The sequence below is a fragment of the Hippoglossus hippoglossus genome, chromosome 14 (assembly GCF_009819705.1).
Source record: "Hippoglossus hippoglossus isolate fHipHip1 chromosome 14, fHipHip1.pri, whole genome shotgun sequence".
NCBI lineage: Eukaryota > Metazoa > Chordata > Actinopteri > Pleuronectiformes > Pleuronectidae > Hippoglossus > Hippoglossus hippoglossus.
The window spans coordinates 14,852,289-14,878,147 of NC_047164.1; the positions used below are offsets into that span (position 1 = coordinate 14,852,289).

Here is a 25,859-nt window from a genome sequence, read left to right on the forward strand (position 1 = left end):
ACTGACTATTCAGACTGCCTCCTTTCAAAATCATCCGTATGACATGACAGGATATTAGTTTAGTTGCATAACTGAAGCTGGATGTGTAAAATCCTGTATATCCACTGTGTGTGCACATCTGGAGATTCAGGGACAAAACTTAACTCTGTGTGAAAAACACAGAATTACAGTATAACTATTGTTAAAAGCTGCAGCCCTGGGCAGAACAATGTTATGTTAATGATGTAAAATGGCCTCTATATTATATTGAATATTGAATTAAATTGAATTCTCTCTGTGTTTTTATCGTACAGCCCTTTGTTCAACTCTGGTTGTTTTAAATGTCTTTTATAAATAAACATGACTTGAAAATAAATTATGACCAGAAAATTGATACCTAACTTTTGCATAAGGTTTTGGGGATTTTAGTCATTTTCCTGCTATATTAAAATAAACGGGAAACTATATCTCCATTGAATTCATGTCATTAAATTGTACCTCGGACATTAAGCACACTTTGAAGTCCTTCAGTAGCACAGTAAAAGTGGTCAAGAAGTATAAAGGCTTTTTTGGGCAACTGTATGCAACAAATTAAATATGTTTACAGTGACAGAGCATGTGTGAGTGTATGAAACCTCTCTTCTTATTTGGAGTCAAAGTGACACCTGATGAGCATTTGACTTTAAAAATAGACAAAGGATAAAGCGGCATTAAAATACTACCTGCCATTTTGAGCCTTGAGTTAAATGATATGATAGAAAATAGCTCATGCACTAATAACAAATGCAAATGTGTTTGAAATAAAAAAATTCACAGATGGACATTTTTGCCATGTGATTTATGATTATTCCCTCTGCCAAGGAGGTTAATTTGCAGTATCTGAAATCATTTAATTGAAACGTGTTGTATGGGCCAAGAAGGAACCCATTAACTTTTAGAGCAGGCTCAATTTAGGGAATTTAAGGAATGGGACTGTTGGGCCTCGGTGGAGGTATGTGCTCTACTCAGTGCCATAGAGTGCATACCTCCACATACTCAGGGCTGCCATGATCAGCGTAATGAGACCACCTGAGAACTCGCACAATTACATATTTAACTGTCATCCTCTATCTATTGAAATTAAATGATGATCAAATGTCACTTTTTTTCAAAACAAGGCTAAAAACACTTTCCTGTGTGTGTGTGTGTGTGTGTGTGTGTGTGTGTGTGTGTGTGTGTGTGTGTGTGTGTGTGTGTTTGGCACACATTTGGTTGACAGAAAACCGCAGACAGGATGGGGATGTGTTTTCCATGGTTTCAGTGTTAGGACTTCAGTGTCCCGCTCTGTTATGGTAACAGGTCGGGACACAGAGTGAGCGTGGAGCAGTCACAGCGGCGGCGTCTCACTCAGATCCAGGACGATGATGATCAACAATCTGGAAGGAGAAAACAAAAAGGAATTAGAATCATACATTTAGCACAGAAAGGTTTTTCAAAAATGCTGTTTTTCAAAGGGTTTTCTTTTTTTTGTTGCTGAAGTTATGAGTGTAGATTTTTGATATCTGGAGCTCCTGCTGACTGTTTGGGTAAATATCACATGACGCTTCATATCTCTCTTAAAGGATTTGCTCTTTTCAGTCTCATGCACTGAATTGTTGCAGACGTCAATATTACGTGTGTTGTCTTATCACTTCCAGGGATTTTGAACTTTCTTCTCTTTAACGATCCCCTGACACAACACAAAGAGCTCGGTGCAACTCTAGTACTGATCGCGTCAGCAAAATAAAGACAGAGGCGGCGAGTGAACATCAGAGCATCGTAATTGTCAGTTTGCGATTGCGAAGATTTTTTCTTTTTTTCGGTCTCATGTGGTTTACAGAGGAGCGCGATTGCCTTTTAAAGAATAACCTCATGTATAACCTCATTTATCTTGTGTACATCAGACGAGAGTGCCGATATATCAACCTGGCTGTCTCTGAGACAGTCCGACCACCCGCTCCAACCACTCTCATGATGCTTTCACACATGCACCGAAGTTAAAAGAGTGTATGTTTCCTGTAATGTTCTGGATGTTCTGAAAAGTCAGTCAGTTGCTTCAGACATTTTCCTGCTTGCTCCTTGGTAAACTGTCTGCAAAATGTCCGAGTGAGCCCATGAGAGAATGCAGCAGGAAAATGTCCGAAAATTCCCTGGGAGTGAGTGGGCGTGTTGTTCTAAGCATGAAAAATAGGATAGATATCAACTGGGAAAGACAACGAGATTCGAGAGCTCTTGACTATGAGGGCCGACAGCGGTGTTGATTAGCCCCCTGCGTGCTCTACACAGGCGCCCCCCCCTCGCCTTCCGGATATTCTCCTGCTGTTGTGAACACGTCTGTCGGGGACAATCTCCTGCCGACTTCTTCATATGTGAAAGGTAAACTCACAGTTCACAGCTTCAGAGTCACGCTCTGCAACTACAACGCTGGATGTTCACAATACTGTGTCAAATCAGAGCACTGCCAGTTGTCTTTATGATTTTATCCACCATATTTACATCATTAAAAGGCAAGTAAACTGAAACACCTTTCAATAACACAATATAGTTCAACAGCTGCAAAAAACCACGTCCCCCAAAATGACCATATAGTTGAGTCAACACCTTTTTAATATAGTTCCAATAAAAACTGACCATTAAACCTTCATGGTCCAGGATTTACTGCAGGGCTGTTTTATTAGCCTGCATTAGTTTTAGCAAGGTGGGCTGAATAATAAAGCTGAGTGCACCTACTCTTTGTCAACCTGTGTTGAGAATGTATTCATCCATCTATCCATCCATTATCTATACTGCTCATCCTGTGAGTGTTGTGGGGGGGGAGGCTGGAACCAATCCCATTGGACATTAGGTGAGAGGGCAGCATGAACCGTGGACTGGTTGCTGTATTCATTATTATATTTCCTACTGTTTTAAAGAAAGATGATTGCTGCAGACAGACAGCTCTTATTTTATGTGTTTATGAAGTTTCTCGGTGTCGGAACAAGTGTTCTCCACTGATAACTGCTCACATTAGTCTAAATAGCTCAAATAAAGCTAATTAACTATTTGTCATTAATAAACTAATAAGTGTTTTGTGTTTATGCCTGATTTTAACCTTGGTTTTACCTTAATTATTCGTTGTGTTTGTTTATGATTTATTGAAAGGTGCACTCGGTTGACTCAAAACAAGCCATTATAAAAAGATTATTATTATTATTCACAAACGTTGGATACATCACAGAGTCAAAGAGCCAAAGAGCCAGCTATGTTTACATGAACACATTCATTTCATAACACAGAATACACGCAGACTTCTTAATCTAATTCTGATATATTAATAAACATTGAAATTTGACGTCTGATGAAAATTCTATTATATATGGTGATATATGAGTGTTGATTGGACGTCAAAGAATCAAGCCTGAGATTTTAGAATCTTAAGCACAACCACCATCTTGTCGATTTGCAGCCTTCCAATACGAGTCCCTCTATTATAATAATGCTGCAGATAAACACTGAAGCTAAGAGGAAGGAAAACATTCAATCATAAATCTCAGTGTGAAAATTTTAATGAAAAATTAATAACAGAATATTAATGAGGCCTTTTCCCCTTACTATTCACATTAAATGCATACATGAACTATTCCCCGATTAAAATAATAAGGCAATCATGATGATTATGCATGTGCACGTAAAGACTGGAAAGCATTAGATGAATCAATCATGCAAATGTCGTAGGTGCTTCGAATAAATAAGCTGCATGAGTTGTTTGTTCCATTGAGTCCTCTGATTAATATTCAGATTTACCTGTATGTTAACATTTTAATATACTGCCTATAGCGTGGCTTTTAATTCTCCACATGTAAAAAGCAAGGGATTGCGAATGCATTTCCATCAAAATGTGCTTCAGCCACCAACGTTAACAACTGTCATCAGTGCAGTGTGAGGGGAAACCTCAGAGCTGCCGTGTGAAATCCTGCAGCCAACAGCGCGCCCACACATACAACATAAACACCTGGCCCATATTCCTCCATTTATGTAAAATGGCTCATTACCAGCAGACAAATCAATTGGCTTTGCTCTCTGAACACCCACTTGTGATAATAAGAGACTCTGCAGACAACCCACTGCCTGGAAAGTGTGGCGCTGCCCACCAGCTCGAAGCGAAGGTACACGTCAGTAAAGGATGAGAGGGGAGGAGTGACTAAGAGCCAGACAGAGTTCTGTCTGTGGATTATGCACATCACATCTAAAGCTTACACCCAGCTCCACAATTATTACCAGGAAATATAAGGTTTTCCTTTCACCCATTTCCAATTATTTCTTTCACTTGTTGTCTTAACGGTTAATTGATCAAGGAATTAACTGTTCGCTCCATGAAATGAAGGAAAATACTGAAAAATGCCCTTTTTTAATGTGACCATCACTTCAACATTACAATTGACAAATCATCACATTTAAAAGACTAAAAAGAGATTGCACGAAAAATGTATGAAATAATGTTGATTATCAAAATAGTACCTGGATAATTTTCTGCTAATCGACTGATTAACTAATTAAATGAAATCTCACTGCTCTTCTGAAAATCTGCCATTTTAAGGCAATGCATTCTGTTATCTAAAAATCTTTTCAGTTAATCGAGCTTATTCGACTTCACTCTTGCTGACAAATGGCTGTTTTTCTCCTCATGTAACCTTTCAGATTTTCACATCAGAATCAAATCTATCATATGTTTTAAAAGTTTCATTTAATGATGTGATTATGGAATCAACTGCTATGTTGATAGATTTTAAGTTGTTGTGTTAAAAACATGGTCCTTTGTGCAGTAGCAACTGAGGCGTGAGGCCAGAGCTCACATCAATAATCGCACTGTCCACGAGAACAAATGAAGGTGCTGCTGCAGACACTGCAACATTATGAAAGAGTCTCAACCAATAACATCATAAAAGATGATATCTAAGGATCATCAGTACAATATTTGATAAACCTTTGTCAGATGTAAAATATTATGATCAACATGTTCCCCATGAGATGGGCTTGCAGTAGTAGCTCTTACCTTGACCGTCCTTTCTACTGCTCTGGTGTGCTCTCAGTTCTTCTGACTTGTAGAAATCAATACTGGCATAAGTGTTGAGGCTGGAGCCAGCACTGCTACCCATAGCACCCCCTCCAGTGTTGTAGGCGGCAGGGGTGCGCTCCACTCCAGCCTGAGGGCTCTCCTTAACGGCCAAGTCAAGGTCAATGTAGTTAAGGCCTTGTACAGCGGATGAGGTGGAGGCTTGCGGTGGAGGCGTGGCAGACAAACTTGCTGCCTGTCCGTTCTCCCACAGTGAGCAGTCCAAGCCATGCCGATGGCTCGCTGCCTGGCTGCCCTCCGTGAAGAGGGAGGTAGAAGAGGGTGGGTGGCGTGGTAGAGAGGGAGGTGAGTTGAACGTCTCTGAGCGGTGACTCCACCGTCCCTGCGGGTCACCTCGGACCAGTCTGCTGGTGCTCCGCTCAGGAGACTTGAAGGACTTGACCGGGGAAAAACCCAAACCTGTTTCCTGTTCTATGGACGATGGTGGACCAGAGTGCACGGCAGATCTTGCTGAAATGCTGGGATCTGAACCTTTGTTGTCTGTAAATGGAGTTGAGGCATCTGTTGGCATTGCTGCCATCTTTACTTTTGTTCTGTACCCGGTGTTGCCCTCTGTGCTGTGTTCGTGTTGGGCCTTGGGGACAACAGCTGGTGGGCCCTGTGGGTTGCTGAATGTGGACCTAACAGGAGTCAGGGGTGTTGAGGTCTTCCCTAAGTCCATGGTGACGTATTCGGCAGAGGTGGACAGCGGTGCCGAGTAGCTGCGGGGAAGGTTAGCAGGACTATTGTGGCAGAGAAGCGGTTGATTCACAGGCCGGAGGGTTCCGTGGATCACAGGATGTCTGTGTCCTCCGTCATACTTATTCTTCTCCTTGTAGACGATACTGACATACTCACCAACGTTTTGAGACACTGATGGAGGCAGATTCTCCTTCACCCGTGGCAGCGTGTTTGCTTTAGCCATATCTGAGGACACACTGAGGGGGCGACCCTTCCTTTGCTGCTTTGGGCTCTTACTACTTGATCCACGTTTTTGCTGGTGACGTCCATCTTTTGTGCATATTCCCGCACTCATGTACTCTGCGCCAGTTCTTAATAAACTTAACCCTCTGCCTGCTGATATGGACTTGTCTTCCAGGCTTTCACTGCTGGCTGAGCTGGAGGAGAAAGAAGAGGAAGACATGGAGAGTTGGCAGCCTCCTGCAGAGCCTACTGCAATTTTGTTTCTCTTGCTGTATCCCACTCCCCCTCCCCTTCCAGCAACACCGTGCCCACTGATGTCCTTTTTTCCTTCCACTTTGTTCAAGTCGTCCTCAAAGCGAGTATAGAGAGTGTGTTGATAAGCTCGTGGCAGGGAGAAATAAGAATTGAACATTTTTGGTTGCAACTGGTGCTGCTCAGGGTGGGACGGCGGTGTGCTGCAGGCAGAGCGACTGCTGACAGGTGAGATGTTCATGTAGTCACTGGCAGCCCGGCTCTCTATGCTGGCCCCGCTATCCCACATGCCCAGTCCATGCAGGTCTGTGGAACTGCTGCTGTTGGGGGACATGACCATGTAGCCTTCTGAGCTGGGCTGGCGGATGTGCTGAGGAGGGGACACACTATTGTTGGGGGTCATAGCCATGTACTCATCACCTGCCCCAGGTTTAGCACTAGATTCAGACATACCTATTGAGAGAGGAAGTGAACCAGGAGGAGAAGTCACTCCAGGCAGCATTGACATGTAGCCAGTATCCACAGCTGCTCTTGCATCCACCCCTCCCCTGCTTTTGTCAGCCCTCTTCCTATTCTCCCCTGTTATATCACGGTGCCCACCCCCACCTGCCAGACCCCCTGAGGCATGGTGCAAATCAGCTCTCTGCCTGTTAGCACTCTGTGACATGATGGCATATTCTTCCTCATCTTCCTCATCTTCATCTTTTCTGTGTGGAGTCAGCCGTTCATGGGCTGCCAAAGGCAGGGACGCCCTCTTACTTAGTAGTCTGCGCTCTGCCTCAGCTTCTCGACTGGATGAGCGCCGCGTAATCCGTCGGCCTTTGGAGCGATGGTGGGAACCGAGGAGACCCTCTCGCTGTCCCATGACTATATAGCTGGAGGAGCCTTCTCCGTGTACATGATGTCCAGACAGACTGGGGACCAGCAGAGAGTGTTCCCCAGGACTGGAACCATACTCATCTGAGGAGCCGTAGTCGCTTGGTGAGCCTGAAACAGAGACTCTCTGAGAAACCCGAGGGTAGGAGCAGACCGTGATGCCTCCCACTGCTGCCCCCACTAGGCCACACTCTGATCCATGACCAGAGCTGGAGGACAGACTTGGTGCGGGTGAGGGAGCAGGGTTGGGCGTGTAACGTGCAAGGCTGAGGGTAATCTTAGCAGGGGTTGGGGCCCTGGTGGGTTTGGTCCTCAGCGTTGGCGTAGTAGAGCAGGATCCATTAAGACTTGGACTGGAACTGGCCCATGTCCCTTTGGCACTTGCTCCACTCTCCTCCGACCTGGCCCCGATGCTGGCTGTTCGCGCCCTCGGAAACCCGTGGCGTGATGTAGGTGAAGTGCTCGTGCTGCTGCCTCCTGGGGTCTCTGTGCGGGCTCGTCTGGAGAAGCCCACCTGGCTTGGCGGCAGATTTGGATGATGACGACGGCTCGGAACACTGATGGGATTTGAGGCGGTACCACCTCCACATGACGTTCCTACAGACTGAGATTTACTCCTCTGACGGAACTCCTCACTCAGGGCCTTCATGGCCTCCAGCAGGGTCTCATGCATGTTCTGAGCCACGACAGAGTCATCCACCTGCATCCAGAACTCTCCAGGGCCGGTTATCGCCGAGCGACCCACCTCGATGAAAAAAAAGTTCTCTGAATGGCCACACCTGCGAACATTCATCAGCTGCAACACCACAGCGGCCACATCCGAGTTAAGCTTGACAAAGTTGACAGTTTTGTCGGTTAGGCACAGCCGGTAGATGCCCACCAAGTTCCTGGCGTGTCCAAGACCTTTAGGCCAAACCTTGACCTGCCACACCTCCTTGAAGGTTGGAACAGGAGACGGAGAGCTACACTCTCCACTACTGCCATAGTCTTCAGGAGTTTTACCTGGGAAGACAAGAAAGAATATATAAATAAAAACTACATGACATCACACATACATCAGGAAATGAAAAAAACATATATAACCAGTTGAAATATTAATCACAGCTAAAATGACAGAGCAGTGCAGGTGACACTAATGAGTAATACTTTGTTTTCCTATCATTACTAAATTGCTACATACAATGATGTGTGTTGTGTCTGCCAAGCTGCGGTGCTGCAGCTCATTCATCACCATCACTCTCAAGCTACAGCTCTATAACTAATAGAGTCTTTGGAGGTATAGAATACATCTACTGAGAAAAAACACCATGCTTGATTGTGAAAAAATTGGTTATATATTTATTTATATTTTTACTTAACCACAGCCACTGGGATGTTCACTGAACCAGGGGCGGATCCAGGGAAACAGCCAGGGGGGCACTGGCCCCAGCTAAAAACTGATTGGCCCCTGAAGCACCCCTGTCCTCTCAGTACATCTTTTTGAATAATTGGTCACTTACTAACAATGAATATGATAATATGTTAAGAATTTTTTATTTTCTTAGGTTTTTTGAAGTACACAATGTGCATGAGCAAGGAATTAAAAAAATATATCAATGATGTGTGGCTTTGCTCAGAGTTATTGAGCTAACAGTAAACAGGGAAAGGCTTAAATGTGAACCTTACTGAATCTGGAATTGTGCATGGAGCCTTTATGGCCCCTGATGCAGAAACATCCTAGATCCGCCACTGCAATGAAAAGCTGTTTTTTTTCTCATGACAAATATTGAATTCATTAAAAAATGATCCCCACATATAACCTATATGTCAACACGTGTTGATCTCCATTTGCACGTCCCTGTCCGTACATTATGAACAGACTTACAGATATGTATTTTTACTGTGGCGGTCCCTGAGACACCATCTGAACAAAATGGGCTCTGCGCTCTAATGTGTGCATCTGTTTTAAAAGTCTACAGCGTGACAACACCGGAGCTGGGCAAACCCATCAATCTCCACTGACTGAGGAGCACAACAGGGAGGGTGGGTGGTCGGGTTCGGGCTCCAGCACGAAGGATATGTAACGACGTAAACACGAGGAGACGCCACAGAAACACATTTCCCAGTGAGGGCGCGCGGATGATGCCGTCTCCTCCCTGCCAGCAGCGCAAATGTAGGTTAGGCGAGCGGCAGAAAAACAAAAACACGGGCTGCAGCGGAGTGCGCGGCGATAGGCTACTACTATATGATGCGTCCCTTGGATGGTTGCTATATGCCCACTGCGCCATGCAAAAACACACCGTCGTATGAAGCGGGCTGCGTTCGCCTCAGAAAAGGGCGAGCGTGCACATATTAGTGCACGTGGATGCTGTTTGCGATGCATCCCAAATGCTTTTTTGCAGACGAAAAACGATCCGCAGGTTTTAACCGTATCAGACCAGCGCGCATTGGGATTGTGCTGCACAAACACAGCACATGCCGCCCATCGTGTTGCTCATCACCATCATCCCCATCATAGTGCACCTGCCTCCGGGTGGAAAACACACACACATACACACACACACACACACACACACACACCACCCGAACCGCACCACCGAGGTGCATCAGCTCAAATCACCACATTAAAAACCATCTGCAGAACATGGATCAGAACCATTCGAGCCAGTGGTGCGCGGGGAACAATCGGGAATGGCCGCGCCAAACAGAGTGTGTGGAGGACAAACAGCCCGGGGGCAGGACAGGCCGGATGCGGGCACAGACACGAGCATCTTACAGTCGCCCTGGAGGTCCAGCATCGCCTGGTACCACTCGTCCTGCGCCTCCTCGCTGTCTGCGGCGATGGCGAAGCTCTCGCTGCGGGTGTAGAGCACGATCATGTGCTTGTTCTTGGAATCCGCCCGCTTGTTGATGTTGAAGCAGGTCTCCAGGCTCAGGACTTTCTTGGGCACGGGCGATTTGCTGCGGAATTTCTTCTCGTTCTCGTAGTACTCGAGCCGAGCCGGACCGTGCTCCGAGGCCGCCCTGAGCACGAAGAAGCGCCGGTGCATTGATTTGTGCTTGCGGAGGTACCCGCTCTTCTGCACGTCCTCGTAGCTCTGCGGCTCGGCTGCTGGGTTCTCCATGGCCGGGCCGAGGGTGGTTCAAGATCACAGCCGACAATCTCCGCAGAGAGGGAGAAACATAAATGAAAAAGCCAAGTCCATGTGTGCTCCTCGTTAATCCACAGCTGCTACATCCCTCGTCCTCCCCGCGTCCACGGTGAAGTGTCCAGCGTGTGGAGGCTCGGGAGAATCGAACACTGCATGTTTCTGCACGGATCTGCTCTCATACTGTGAATCCAGCGGCTGCAGGAGGATCCGAGCACCGGACAGCGGCCACCGCTCCTGCAGCCCCAGCCCAGTCCTGCCCGGTCCACAGCCACCACGGTGCTGGAGGACGTCTCCTCCACCTGTCTGAGGCTGACACCGTCAATCTGAACCCCCCCTGTCAGGCTAGAGGAGGTTAACGCGGCAGATCCGGTACAGGTTTTCAAAATAAAACGGTTATTGATCTGGATTAGGCCTAAACATCCACCTGCTCAATGGAAAAAGGTTCTGAAGGATATAATACATGCACATAATACATGCACAGGGCCGTGCACAGACATTTCTTTTGGAGCGGGGAGTGCACAAAGTGAACTCATTACTAATATTATTTTATTTTAATTAAAGTCATATACAATAGTGCCTCTTTTAATTGCACATTTAGATGGTTAAGTACCCCCACACAAATGGGGCTGTTTAGAAGATCAATTATTTATTTCTACCTTTATATACAGTATATATTAGTAGCTTAAGTACAGTGCACATGCAGAATATGCATATAGGGTCTATATCTGCTCAGGCCTGCACATGCACACGTTTCCCATCAGTACCAACTGCAGGGGATTTTTCTCCTGAAGGTTAACAGGAGAGAATCAAGACAACCTCATTTAACGGTGGGAAATCTTTTTCCGCTGACCCGCTTTCAGAAAGAAGTTATCCTACCCTCACATCTGTGTTTACAGCACGACCTTTTCAGAGTAAAACATAACTAATAACCCTAAACATGCATGTCAATCAACTACACTTTCATAAGATCATGATCCAATACATCACCTTAAGTGCATGGCAACCCTAATGTGCTTTAATTGTGAAAAGCCAACATTACTTTCCGGTCTCCCCCTGGTTGACTCCGGGTGGCTTCACTCTGCCTCTGCTGGACTGGCACCTCCGAGCCGGTGCCAGTCAAATGCCAGCGGGGCTTCGGGCTAATGAGGGGCGCAGAGGAGGCAGAAGAACACGGTGTTCAGGGGAGGGAGACTTCGGTTGTGATCATGTGGACGATCAGACTGTCTGTGTCGTTGGATTCATCATGTATCAGGAGGGGATTCACTCCACGGTGTGTGGAGAGAGCAGGCAGGAGTGGGCAGCAGAACCTGCAGCTGCATGCACTGGTCAGGGCTGATGCAGCGACAGGCCTGGTGTATGTCTGGGGCAGTATATACATGTAGGTATAACGTGAAAGCAAAATTGGCTATTTATAATGATGAGATTTTATTTGTTTGATTTAATTTTCATCAAAATGAATATCTCAGCAACCACTTCTACACCCTGCTACAAGAAAATCCAGACTGAGTCGATGAAAACATGCAACACTGATCCAATTAAATGTGTGCTCATGTATACAAGTGAAATGTATATCCTCTGACATATTAAAATTAATTTGTCATTTAATGGTCTTTCTTTGCAGAAGGAAAGACACAATATCACTTTGTGATTAGCTTCTTAAATGCAGACTGAGGTATTTTTTTTAGGATTTTATATTATGTGTCCCACACATACAGACAGAACATTCACTGAATAATGCAACAAAGCTCGGCACTAATGGCCTAAAATAATGAATACCCTAAGCAACAAAGAAACCACACACCATTGTGGAGTGTGGAGGGGAAAGTCTGTCATAGATGACACAGTGTGTGGTTAAATCAAGGGTGTGACTGCACCATCAAAGTGCCAAAAAGGCTTTGGCATAGCAAACTGTCCAAGTTGTCCTCACGTCATCCCCCGTGTGGCAGGAATAGGAATTGCTTTTGGGCCGCTGTGTCCTCAGGGCAGTGATTTCACATGCACGTGTCCCTGCCAGCAAAGCACACATGATCTCTGCATATTCCAAACCGGATAAAATAAACATTTTAAATAATTTTTGCGAAGTATAATATTATCCTCAGCAAGGGCTTAATCTATGGGTGGGATAAGGGGGTGGCATCTCTTCCAATAATCAAAACCACCCTCAATTTTATTGAAGCTACTTTGGCTACTATTTTTTGTTTCTGTATCTGTGCTCTAATTCTGTGTGAACCTCTAATTGCTTTTAAATTGTTCATTATCGTTTGCTTTTTAACCGTTTCCTGTTGTTGCAATATGACCAAAAATCATGATTATTATTTATTATTACTAGCTAGTTGGTATCATCTGGCAAGTATGACATATACAATATTATTTGAGAAAACTCTTAAGTGTAAGAAGTAATAATTTAGACATTATGCAGAGAATTTGAACCTCATCCCCTCCCCATGTTCAAACCAAAAACTCTAACACTGACTTATGATTATGTTGTTGGAGTTCTTCATTTCTAAACCTGTGGGAAACACACTGGGAGGCAGCTGCAGCTTCATCTACAACTCCAGCTCTGCGGAGGTTGTAGTTTCAGCACGAAAAATGTTCCACCATTCAGGACGAAACCGTGAAGCAAACACTTAGAGGGTTTGTTTATGTTGTGCAGCGTCTTGCACAGAAGTTGCATTATGTAAAGCCGCTCTTACACTTTCATTGGATTATTCCACAGACGAATAAAACCAGAGTCACACCAGCCCGAGCGAGCAAAACCATCCCAAAGCTTGTTAGCGTTACTCTAACTTGCTGTGGGATTTATGGTGAAAGGGTGAGGTAAGACCTCCACTGAATTACTGTCTCCTCATAATTGAGGGGAGTTTTAATGTTGCCATCTCCTCCTTCTTGCCAAGTCCTCTCTCACACCCTGCCCATATATTGCTTGTCACAATTGAAAAGTATGAATCAGATGTGATAGATAAAAAGCCACTAACTTAAAAATATCAGGATATAATTGGCTCTCTTGTCCTTTACAGTGTGATTTATTGGCCGTTATTGAACTTAAGATTTATTGGTGCACTCATATTTTATTGATGTGTCAGCGCACCATTTTGGAGAACAGCTTCAACACATACAGACTGAAGACACGAGCTTCACTAAAACCATAGTTTATTTACAGAAACACATTGAAATCACTTTCAAAATGAACAATACAGTCCATTCACTTTGGAGTATATCTATCTATTTGGCAAATTGATTAAAAATCTAGAAAAGGAAGGTGGGTTCTATCTATGTGTTTCTAGAATAACTCATTTTTGTTCTTTAGATCAAAAGAAACATTCAGACAGTGTCCCCCATCTTCTTCATCCTGACTCAGAATCCTGCGTTTTTCTCCTCTTCTTTCTCTGGTTTAAATCACGCATGAACAGCCAGTGCTGGTGCTAAACACTTAATGGTGTGAAAGACTACACCACAAGGAAGCAGGCCGATGATCAACTCATCAGACGTCCCTTCTACTCCTCTCTTTTTCCTCTCTTCTTTTTGTCTATACGCTAGTGTGACACATTGGATGTGGTCAGCACTGAGCTCCCGAGGAGAAAATGTCTGCAGACTAAAAAATGTTGTCTGAGGAAAATCACACACTGACATCGCTCGTCTGTTATTGCTTCAATATCAGTGCTGCAGCGGACAATTAGCAAACCGACACACAGTGAGTGAGTGAGTGAACAATGTGGTTGCTTCTTTGCTTTTTCCCTTTTGAACGTGTGCCTGTTGTGTTTTGCTGATGTCTCCTCTTGTGTCAGGTGGTTTAGGGAAAAGAAACAACACTAAATTGTTCCCTATAACCCGGTAGCATGCAAAGACAAACTATGTACAAATGTACAGTATATACAGTACACATCCCCAGGCCAAAAAGGAATGACTCTGAAGACTCTGTCCTTCCCCCTTTTTTCATATTCATGCCACCCTCCTCCAGCTAGGACCCCCCTGGGGGTGGGCATGGGAGGTGGAATTAGTGAACATTTGTTCTCGGATCCCAAGCAACAGCAGTGGTCAGAAGATAATGCCTTAAAAAGTCAGACACAGCAGGACATTTTCCTTCAGAAGAGGGCGACATGTATGAAAACGCTCAATCTGCTGAAGCACATAATTGGAAATGATCATTCCAGTCAGTTGATTTTCTGCGTATCAGTGTTTGTCTTTCTATTGCTGTCCCATGAAGAACATACAACACGCTGTACAAAACATGTAAATGACCATGCATCACTTCAGCGAGCAATGGTTCGGCTCCTGTTTGCATGCTGCGTGGAAAATGTCAGCCCCATATTAAAGCAATACACACATCATTAAACACACAATACACACAAATTGAAATTACAAATGAGTCCTTTAAAGAACAATATCATGTGCGTCCCATGGATTTTCTCCAATAATTGTGTGTCATTTAGCGTTTGCATTTATACAACATTTGCTGATTTGCAAAAGTTTTGGCCTAAAGATATGTATATTAATGTAATTACCATGGAAACAAGTCATGTGAATTAAATTTTAGAGCACATTTTGTGTTGAGATACACAACTAGATTGATATTGAATAAGAACTATCAGTCAAATAGACACATCCGCAGTAATGGATTAATATTTGAAGAGACCCTGTAAACAAAAAACGTATGAAAATAGTTTGATCTAATATTAAATAAACAAAAAAAGATACTTTGATATATTTTGATAATATAGCTTCATTTTTTTTCACTGAATAATCAAGTTGATGCACAACAAAAGCAAAAATCAGAGCAATCCTCGACTTAAGCTCTAACTTATCCAGCGTCTCCCTGCTTAAATTACAGCGAGGAGGTTTAAATGTACTAATTCTGTTGTTGTAAAAGACTAATGTCTCACACACATCTGTTATAACCAAGATGAATAGTCCAGCAGTAGTAGCTTCCACATGTATCGTGTTCATGATACAATCTCTCCAACCTCTCTACAAATCACAGAGCTCAGTATAAATACATACAGAACATGGCGAACACCAGTATTGCATGTCACACTGTGTTCCTTTGTCTAGACACACCCATCAGCTTGTTCGGCGATTGGCGCCAACACATTTTGAAGCTGTTAATTAAAAAATATTCTGCTGGTATAAAAACAAGTGCTGAACAAATACGGAACAGTTGTCTGTTTGGCTCATTTCTGCAGTGTGGAGCCAGAGTTGATCATGGCACTGATGTGCTAAGACTAGAAACAAAGAGAATGATCATCTCCAGGAAAGCCTATTTGAGTCTAAATATGAGTTTGACAAATGAATTTCCATGACACTGGTTCAGGGATTGGTTTAGAGCAGAAATTACAGTCGATTGTGGATCATTTTAAGAGCGTAGCACTGTTTACTTTTCATTCAGACATCTCCCTGCGTTTTTTCTCTCACTGACAAACAGTATTGTTCTAGAAAATATCACTTCCCAGTACTGGGGGCTTCAGTGGAAAACATGAGGCTAACCCATCTTCTTCTGCCGGTCCAGGAATTTTTGTCTTCTGTCGACAGGTATCTCATCTAAACCGATACCGTGATTGCTTCCCCTGTAATGAGAAATGCAGCTTTTCATATAGAGCAGAACACGACAGAGCCTCCATACAAACACACTGATGATAGAAAGTTGCGCAGCAATAATTATATAATGAACTGCAGGTCATCTGTATGTGATATATGGAGGAGTTAAGAAAATGTCGACTTACCCTTGAGTGTCTGGAGGAATAGGCAGAGGCTTGTCGAAATCTTCCCTCCCCACCAACCAATATGTGTTCTCAATACCTTTTCCCTAGAAATAAACAATGGCATTCATTGGATACTGTTTTTACAAGGCCAGTGCTACAGTAGGTACTCTACATATCGTCTGTGTGTATTATGGAAGTCTTTCTCATTTCATTTACCTTTAACTCCGTCATGCCTCGGACTTGAATTTTGTATCCCAGCTTCAAGCTGTTCAGGACATCGACTGTGCTTTGGTTGATATGGATTCTGTAAGCTGGGATCGCAAACACACAGTGTCAACATTTACACACTGAAACTGATTAAATATCAGTAACGTATATGTAACGTCTGCGAGAGTCAGGCTGTTGTTTCGGCATGAATCCACTTGGTGGCAGTATATCACCCATTACCACTTTGGCATGGAAACAGTACAGTCATGTATAAATGCATAATTATTTCAGATATGATGAATTAGACTGGAATCTGCCACTGACCAGTTTAAATCTGAATCGTTTCTCTCAGTACACGATGATCATCATGGGAGATCCATGAAATGTGAGAACTTTATTTTTAAACATAAGTAGTAGTGCAAGTGAGTTCATGACTTATCACTGAAGTTCTATTTTATTTATACGCCATGCAGAGGGTCACTGAGGCAAACTTGGTTATTGACGACATTTACACTGAAACTTCCAATTGGCCTCTAATTCTGCTGATGGTCTTAAAGGATTAGTCAGGACTGCTCGCTTAAAGCCCTGTTTAGCCTCAAGCAGCATGCACACACACTGCCACACACCTGCCCTCTCAGGAGCCATGTCAATACAAAAAAATAAAGTTTAAAAAGCAAGAGGATGACGGATGTGTCTGGTTTGTGTAATTAATAATGTATGAGACACTCACGCAACCCTGTGGACTCCATTCGAGATGCTGTGTTGACGGTGTCTCCAAACAGACAGTACCGAGGCATCGTGAGACCCACCACTCCTGCTACGACCGGGCCTGCACACACACATTATACACACATGCAAGAATCAATGAATCTTATCTGAAATAGTGAACCAGTTTGTGTGTCAAAGTTTAACACTGTGACATGTGACAATAACTGTGGACTCAGTTTTAAAAACTGCTTTCTGGTGGACACACATAAACTGTTGGCGTTTCAATAGAAGTGCACACGTCCTATCCCTGTGCATGACTTTAAAGCTGTGCTTCTCTGTGCATGAAGAAATTCATAGTGAGGACTTAGCGATCCAGAGTATGGAGTGTGTTAATTGGATGACAGCACTCTAAGTGGATAGTGTCTCTCTCTTCCAGGAATAAGTTCCAGACGGAGATAAAGGAGGTAAAAATACCTCCCTGCCTTAGTAGCTTGTGTTCCTGCATTCCTGTTCCTCTGCAACACATTGACTTTTACTCACCCTGAAATATTACTCATTACACACTCTATGTATGAGACTCTCCAAATCATTACAGTCACGCTAGAGAGCATTCTTCATGCGCAGCATTTACTATTATAAATCGTGACGGTTAGAGCAGTTTTATTCCAGCAGGAAAAGGCTGAACGTGTTGCTCACCAGAGTGCAGGCCGATACGGATCCTGACCCTGAGCTCAGGCATGTGCCTCATCTTGAAGGTCCCAATGCAGTGGAGGATGTCCAGAGACATGTTGGCCATCTCCGCTGCGTGACGTTTGCCGTTCCTGTTGGGGACTCCTGAGGCCACCATGTAGGCATCTCCGATAGTTTCCACCTGAGAAATTCACACACACATATATATAAATCTGGATTTTCTCTCTCAAAATGCAGTAACTCATAGAAATGGCTTTAATAAAAAGTGTACAAATTAAGAAATTAAGAAGGAAATATGTTACTGGTATTTATTTGGATCAGACTAAATGTTTGAGTTACACAATGTTTGCAATATCAACAATATAGATAATCCTAGATCTTATAGACATTGTGAAAGGAATTACAAAAATACATTTATTTTGGATAATTTATATATTTATTCATAAAATTCACAATATAAGAGATAATCATTATTTTCCTTGTCAGTTTAAGTGCTACTTATTGCTAATAATTGGAAATTAAATAGTTCAACCAAATATCTTGTATGTTGTTTTGCTTTCTTCAATACCGACTGATCCTGAATACTGCTATTTACATTATTACAATTTCAAATGTAAAACATATTTTGAATATGGATTGGAAAGGCTACATGGAATTAGTATGTACTGTGTTATGTTACTGTGTATGTTTAAAAAGACAATAAAAGAAGTAAAAAAAATTATAACTCAACCAAATACATAAAAAGAAATGTGTGTGTCATGTATAAAAAACCTCTGAAGGTTTTGCTGTGAGTGAAACCGACTAAAACCAAAATAATAAAAAGCCAAGCATTCATTACTAAATGCAAAAACCCCTCCACGCTCACCTTGTAGACATCATGCAGCCCGATGATGGCATCAAAGCATGTGTAGAGGTCATTGAGTAAGTCGACCACCTCGATGGGGTCGCTGAGGGCTGAGATGGTGGTGAAGCCCACGATGTCGCTGAAGTACAGCGTCACCTCGCTGAAGTGCTCAGGTTTGACGGGCTTGCCTGTCTTCAGCGCCTGGGCCACAGACCTTGAAGGAGGAAGAGGAGGAGGAGGAGGAATTAGAGGAGAGTCAGAGCTTTCAGAGGGATGGTGATGCTCTCTTCTCTTCAGCCAAGTGTTAAACACAGGAAAGACACCTCTCATTAATTATTTGAGATGACAGCATTCAGAGATATATTTACTACTGTGAAAAGCTTATTTTAAGGAGGTTATGTTTTCACCCTTGTCCGTTTATTTGTTGGTGGGTTTGTCTGATATCTAGGAGGATTATACAAAAAAGACGAAACTTGGTATAAGGATGTGGTTTTTGTCAAAGAAGAACCCATAAAATGTTGGTGTGGATCCGGATCAGGGGGCGGATCCAGGAATGTTTATCACATTCTTTGACATTGCCAGATAGGGCATTATTTTGACATTTTCACTGACTTCCTAGGAAAAATATACTTCATAGATCTTGATTTTAAAAAAAATCTGATGTGTTTAGGGAACTAGTAACTATAAGTGTGTGCCTTTTGGTGCAGCTCATTTGAATTTTAGATGCCTGTTGGGCCTTTGTGGAGGTACACGCTCTTCAAGTGCCATTCTAGTTTTGTTAAAGTGTTATTTTGTTAAGGTGTACTCGTTCTGACTGCTCATAACATCCATAGCTGAGAAACACAAAAGGAAAGTGACTGGCCTGCCGCACATGTTGAGACACATCATCTAAAAGTTTAGCTTTATATATTTGGAGGCCTGGTGATTGAACTGTACTCATTACCGATTCAAATAACATATTGTGGTGGAAAAGCTGTGGCAAATTTCAGTGAATGATTAAAATCAAATAGAAGGACACAGTTGAATATTTTTCATACAATAGTCAAATGTTGTATTTAAGCTTAAACATCATTTACTGCCAGATATTTTACTGGATGTTTTTTAATTTTTTTAAACAATTTCTTTCATATCTTTGTGTTGTTGTATTTTCTACAGCACTTTGTAACCTTGTTGCAATATAAACAAAGTTGTATTATTATAAGCTTAGAATAATTGATATGATCATGAAAAAAGTTGATTATATTGAATGATGATTTTTGCTTTAGACGGGTCCCTGGTCACATCCTCAGTGTTGGCTGTTGCAGTAAATGTTCCCACAGCAGAGCGTCCACCATATTCTGGTCGACAAGATACTGACAAACGGACAGATAAAACACCCTGGCTGCCAAATTTGTGTTTTGTTTTCTTTCAGAGACGACAGCTCGGATTTAACCATCTCTCACAACGTCTCACCTCGATTCAGATACGTTTTGCACAGCTGGCCTGGTCATTTTTAACTGTCTGCAGAAAACTTAAGGCCTCTCTGTCTGAGTCTGCACCAGCTTCATTGTCTTATTCTGCCTCCTAATCAGTTGAGCAACACATTTGTATTGTCATCGTGTTGCTGCTTTACAGGCCTCCAGAGGCGAGTGCTGCTCATCAGCATCACCGGCTGTGTGTGCAGAAAAGTGAAATATGACTTAGATCATGACAACACGGTTAAATCGCGTGTCAGTGAAAGATGCTGGACTCTCACCTGGGCAGCATCTGAGCCACCAGGTTGTCGGTCTTCTGTCTCTCCACCTCCAGCTCCTCCGTCCTCTCTCTGATCAGATCCTCCAGGTTGGAGGAGTACTGCTCCAACATCCGCAGCATCGAGTCAATGATGTTGGTCTTCTTTCCCTTAGTGATGCTCTTGAACTGTCGGATGAAGAAGACAGGGAACAGCTCGCAACGTTTCGTACAGAGCAAGATTCAACGGAGGGAGGAGCAGACCTGTTAGCAGCTTATGTTGTCACCTGTTTGAAGATCTCCTCGAAGCTTGGCCTCTTGTCTGGCTCTTCAGTCCAGCTCTGCTTCATAACCTGTATCACATCCAAAGGGGCCTCGTCCACTGACACCACAGGCCGACACAAAGGAGGAGGCTCTTTGACCTTGCTGATGATCTCTGTCAACACATCCACACAGCATGACGACACAGGGATGATGAGCAAACTCAGAAGTGCACAAAAACGGACAGATTTTCTGCTGCTGATTTCCTCCGTTTACTGCTAGTCCGGACAAAAAGCAGATATAATTACAATAATTTTAATATTTGTCATTTTATTTTCAGATCAGTGTGAATAATTTGTGGGAAATGTGGATGGAGAGCAAATTTGAATGTGCTCATTGTGTTCATAGTATGTTATTGTGCCTACACATCAATCATTGGTCTTTTCCTGAGGTAGAGAACATTCTGTATAGGACAGGATGAATATTATAACACAGGTTCGCCAAAAAGATTTCAAATATGAATCAACCTTTAGCAGGTTTCCTATACCTTTAATCATTTTATTATTTATGTGGGGTTACTAAAGCATCACTCACCCTTAGGAGGCATGTCCAGACTGCAGAAAGGTGCGGAGCGAGAGATGACCTCCTGCACAATGATGGAAAAGCTGTAGACATCTCCTGCGAAAGTCCCCTTCCTCCTCAAACTATAACTTCGCAGCAGCTCAGGAGCCGTCCAAAGCAGATCTTTTATTTTTAATCAAGAAAAAATGCAAGATTATTGATAAACAAACAAACAAAAAATATATTTATAAACTCAATCAATTGGTCTGTGGATGCACATTATAAACTCACCCTCTGGCTTTTCATGTTCAGTGTCGATGCCTTGGGCAATCAAGATATCACTGTACCCGTAATCTGTCACCTTCAACACAAAGCGCCCGTCTACCACACAGTTACGGGATTTGAGTCGTCCGTGGATGATGTCGTGATTGTGCAGATACTTCATTCCCTGATGACAGTTGATATAAAAAGAATAAGAGATTTGAAAAAAACAAAAAACAAATGATGGGAACACAAGTTAACTAGATCAGTTTGTCTCTCTTACCCGGATCAGATCCATCAACAGGGAGGACTTGAACATCCAATCAAGACGCACTTCCTCGTTGTTGAGCAGCCCATCCAGACTTCCTCTGGAGCAGTGCTCGGTCACAATGCCGAAGATGGCACAGTCGAAGAACAGCCCCAGGAGCAGATTGAGGTTCTCTTGCCTCATGTTTCTGAGCTGAGGGGAAGAAAAAGATGTGAAATGTCAGGATTGTTCGGATATATTTTATGGCCTTTTCATTTCAAATGCTGACATTAGATTATATTTCCTTCGTCCACAGGATTTACAAGTTTGAGCTGATACAGTAGATCCCAGGATAATTTCCTTCTGATCCTCTCATGCATTCACTCACCTTGACAAAGACAATCTCGGTGCTGCTGTTGACACCGTACACTGATCCACTGGGAGATTTCTTTAGCCAAACCCAGTCACCCTGGGAGGTAAACAAAAAAGCATGTGGTCTTCGTGCAGCCAATGACATCCAAAAAGATGACAAAGTTATTGAATATGCAACATCGGATCAGACTCGCCTCACCTCAAACACGGCAATGTTCGAGCTGTCAGGCGTTGAGGCCAGGTAGCTGCGGCCCGACACAGAGTGGTGCGGCGTCTTCATGTCCAGCTGGCTCCTCAGGATGCTTTCGTCGTTGAGCTTCTGCAAGTTCAAAGAGGAGTGGTCAGCTTCGAGTAGATGATGCAACCCAAGCAAAATACTCACAGTATTGTCTGAACTGACCCTTTTGCTGATTTGAGTGTTGATGAAGACAAGGTCGTCCAGGGTCAGAACTACCTTGGTCGGGCCGCCGTTACCATCACCGCCAAAGGTGAACCCAATCCTGCCGGTTTTCCTAAACAATCATAACACGTTTTAGAAATCAAGACCTCACCGGATGATGCATTAAGCTTTGGTGTTCTAGTGCACGTACCTGAATTGCAAGAAGCCCTTGACTCCAAAACCAGCCAATACAATGAACAAGAGCAAGAGGAAAAACAAAGATACTGAATCCAGGCCTTAGGGAAGAGAAAAAGAGAAGAGAAACACATAGACAGACAGCTTAAATGCATTGAATTCAACAATCTACGCCATGCCAGCTTATACATTTCACACAGTGATGATACTACAAGTGCACTCACCTCCAGTGCAGGCAAAATAGGGGCTAAACCAGCAGCTTGAGTCTTTGTAGGGTGTACTGCCCGCAAAATGGATGGAACGACCAAGATACTTCAGGCCCCCGGTCCAACCGTCTGTGTAAGCAGCTTCCAAAGAATGGGTAGAGTAGAGAGAGGTGCCTATGCCACTGTAGTCCAGCACTACGTAGCGAGCCTGCATGCCATCTCCACCCCTGCTAGCCCTCAACGGCTGATTGAAGCCTTCAAATTCAAAGCCGCCCTCGCTGTCACCCAGGATCTGACCAGTTACCCAGCGCCCCCCCTTGGCCCGCGCCTGCTCGGCAGCCATTGCTATGTAAAACATCATGTTGTAGATGGTGCCAAAGAAGGGAGAAACCTAGAAGAGGACATAGTGATGAGACAATTTGGGTTTAAATTCACTGAGCGCCTTTTCATTCACCTCTTCATTTTCTACTATGACTTAATTAGTACAGGACACAAAGTCTCACCTCCTCTGGTGGTGTGCTGCTGCGGATTTCATAGCTGTTCTGAGCATCTTTGAAGGCCTCGTAGAAATTGCGTTCTCCAGAGTCCATGGTGATGGTGAGGACCCCATCGAATGCTTTCCGCAGATTGGTGTCATTGCCGAGAGTGTAGTAGTGTGCATCTTTGTAAGGTAGCGCATACAGGAGGGCGTCGTAGGGGATGAAGACATAGCCCCGGTCGATCATACGCATGGACAGCGCTGTCGTCAGGAGTTGGTACTGAGCTTGGCCACCGACGAGAACAGAAGGCATGCACATGATGATCACTGTGGAGAGAAGAGGGTTTATTTGCATGATTCACAGCAATGTAGAGCGTCTCTTTATCTTGTTCGACATTAAGGTCTCTACATTTGCTGCTCACCTCTAACCCGGTCTGCTTCCCGTACTTTTGTCAGGGCTATGCGAGGCCCATCCTTGTCGGTCTCCATGGTTACAACAGGGTTGACGGGCAGGCCGAGCTCCCTCAGTGAAGAGGCAAGCTCATGTCCTGTGGCTTCCCAAATGTCCGTCTCTTCTGAAATTATGGACACATGGGCCCACCGGAAGTACCTCAACACAGTGAAAAGTACACGGGAGGACAGGGGCAGCGGCCGGAGGAAGGTGGGGTACATGCTTCCTTTCATGGTAGGTTTGAGGCATCCCCAGGAAAGGAGCCCGACGTCCCACTCTTTTGTGTACAAAGCTGCGGAGGAGCAGTATGCTGGGTTGGCGGGGCCCAGGAAAGCAGCACCATAACCTTCCAGCTCAGCAAAGCGAGCAAGAGCGCGGGATGACTTGCAATCCTCATTGATAAGCGTGTAGTCATACCAATAGCCTTTATTTAGGTGGGGGTCCTTGTTTATGCGGCTCGTAGCGAGACGGGCGGCCAAGTCCGGTAGCGCTTTAGAGTATAATAGATCACACGTCCAGGGTCCAATCAAGGCCACCTTGAAAGTGGTCGCCCAGGCTTGACAGGGCATAAATGAGACAATGAGTAAGGGCAGGAGAAGCCAGTTTCCCCACCAGCTCCTGGAGCGTCGCAAAGGGGACGATGGCAACTGTGGTTTAGATGTCAATGACCTTGATGTCAACGACGATGATGCTGATAATGGGTGAAACACTCTACGCCTGCTGCAGCTGTTTGCAACCACTGTCCGTCTATGTTTTCTTCTCCTCCTGACTTTTACTGAGTCGTGCTGCCATCGCGGGTGGTAGGACAGGTTGTGCAGGAAGCGAATGTCTCTGTGACTTGCCATTTTCTCGCACAGCTAGTCTGCAGCTTTGGACACAGAAGAGGAGTGGAGAGTTTATGGCGATGTAGTGTGACGGTGAGCGTGTCTTTATGTACGGGACTTCCTCCCTTGGCACTCAGCAGGCCTCTAGTCCAAAGCTGGACAGGCGACAACACAACTCCGAGCCATCACTGCCTCCAGGAAACGAGAAAGAAAAAAGGTGAAATGAATTAGGACATTTGCAACTTGACAACACAAAGTAATGCGAGTTTTCTTCCTGCGATACAAGCAGGGACATCTCAGGGTTCATAAAGTGTCACGATACAGATGTGATCCCTGACCTGAACTTACATCTCGTTGAGCTGATTTTGTTTAAAGGAGGACATGGTGCCCAGAGTGCAGGTGCTGTTCCCTGGAGAATTAATGGCATGTGAGTAGCAAGCTGATTAGGTCTGTCGGAGCCATGGAGTTTAAAATCAAGTGCCAGGTAACGTGGGGCTAAATCTGGCTTTGATGTCTCCTTTTGGTCTTAGTATCTGTTTCCACCTCCAAAGTCAATCTCTTGGGATCTTCTTAATTATCCGTTTCTGGATTATTTCTCTTCTGCAAATCCAAATTCTTGAAACCTGCGTCTAAATTTGTATCGACTGCCAAAAATATCTCAGTTTTAAATTAGTCTTTTTGTCGAACACAAAGGACAGTTTGATCGAGCTTTACATTCGTGTTCAGACATCTTCAAAATGGCTACCCATGTCCTGAGTATTGATGCTGACAGCTGAGCACGAGGCCTGACCAACCTGACGGACATTTTAGCTGCATCGAATGCTAAAAGTTGCTAACGTTGCTAAATTGAGTTTGGAAGAAATATAAATACAATATTGATTTATAAGGGCCAATTAAAAACTTAAGGCCAAGACTAAAGTATGAACTCTATGAACTATACGTAGGAACTCTAATCGAAGAATGACAAAGAAAGTTAAGTCCTAGTTGTTGCATATCCTTATCAATATCAATAATTTAGGTCTTTATATATGAAATTGAATGAGTTCTTTTCTGTACGGAAAACTTGAACCCCAACCTTGAAACCTCCTGTGACTATTTTTATTTTATTTACTCAAAAAAAACATAAACAATAAATTATGAAATACAGCCTGATTCATTCCAACGTCTTCAAGCTGAAATGCAGCAGGCCCCTGCTAAAGTTGCTAATACTGACGCTGGCTTATCAGTTGCTAATAGGTTAAGAGGAACACTGGGTGGAATATTCTAACTGAAAATAAAAATAGATCAAATCAACTTTTCATGTATAGACTTTAAACGATTTTAAAAGCATACAAGTAAAGAGATGAATTGTTCTGTGATGTTTGACCTCTACAGGAGAAACTCTGCTGCAAACAGATCTGAACAATGATGATGACTGATCTGTTCACAACACCACGACTATATTAGTGACAATCACATGAAACAAGTTTAACAAGAATCAACTCTGACCCGGAGCAG

General features: G+C 43.7%; 2 protein-coding genes across 2 annotated transcripts; both read right to left on the reverse strand.

Annotated features, from left to right (window-relative positions):
* Window positions 1–940: 940 nt before the first annotated feature.
* Window positions 941–10,789, reverse strand: si:ch211-284e13.4 (insulin receptor substrate 1-B). Its single transcript, XM_034606963.1, has 3 exons — window positions 9,897–10,789; window positions 5,030–8,143; window positions 941–1,394 (listed from the first exon to the last, which is right to left on the reverse strand). Exons 1-3 carry the CDS (start codon window positions 10,243–10,245, stop codon window positions 1,387–1,389), a joined length of 3,471 nt encoding a protein of 1,156 aa, XP_034462854.1. The 5' UTR covers window positions 10,246–10,789; the 3' UTR covers window positions 941–1,386.
* Window positions 10,790–13,107: 2,318 nt separating this feature from the next.
* gucy2d (guanylate cyclase 2D, retinal) lies at window positions 13,108–24,966 on the reverse strand. The gene is made up of 18 exons (XM_034607220.1): window positions 23,510–24,966; window positions 23,113–23,414; window positions 22,628–23,000; window positions 22,420–22,504; window positions 22,230–22,341; window positions 22,029–22,148; window positions 21,846–21,926; window positions 21,494–21,670; window positions 21,241–21,397; window positions 20,983–21,132; window positions 20,415–20,563; window positions 20,153–20,316; window positions 18,439–18,631; window positions 17,580–17,754; window positions 16,906–17,004; window positions 16,185–16,279; window positions 15,990–16,072; window positions 13,108–15,833 (listed from the first exon to the last, which is right to left on the reverse strand). The coding sequence occupies exons 1-18, from the start codon at window positions 24,381–24,383 to the stop codon at window positions 15,749–15,751; spliced, it is 3,474 nt and encodes a 1,157-aa protein (XP_034463111.1). The 5' UTR covers window positions 24,384–24,966; the 3' UTR covers window positions 13,108–15,748.
* Between the last annotated feature and the right edge of the window lie 893 nt (window positions 24,967–25,859).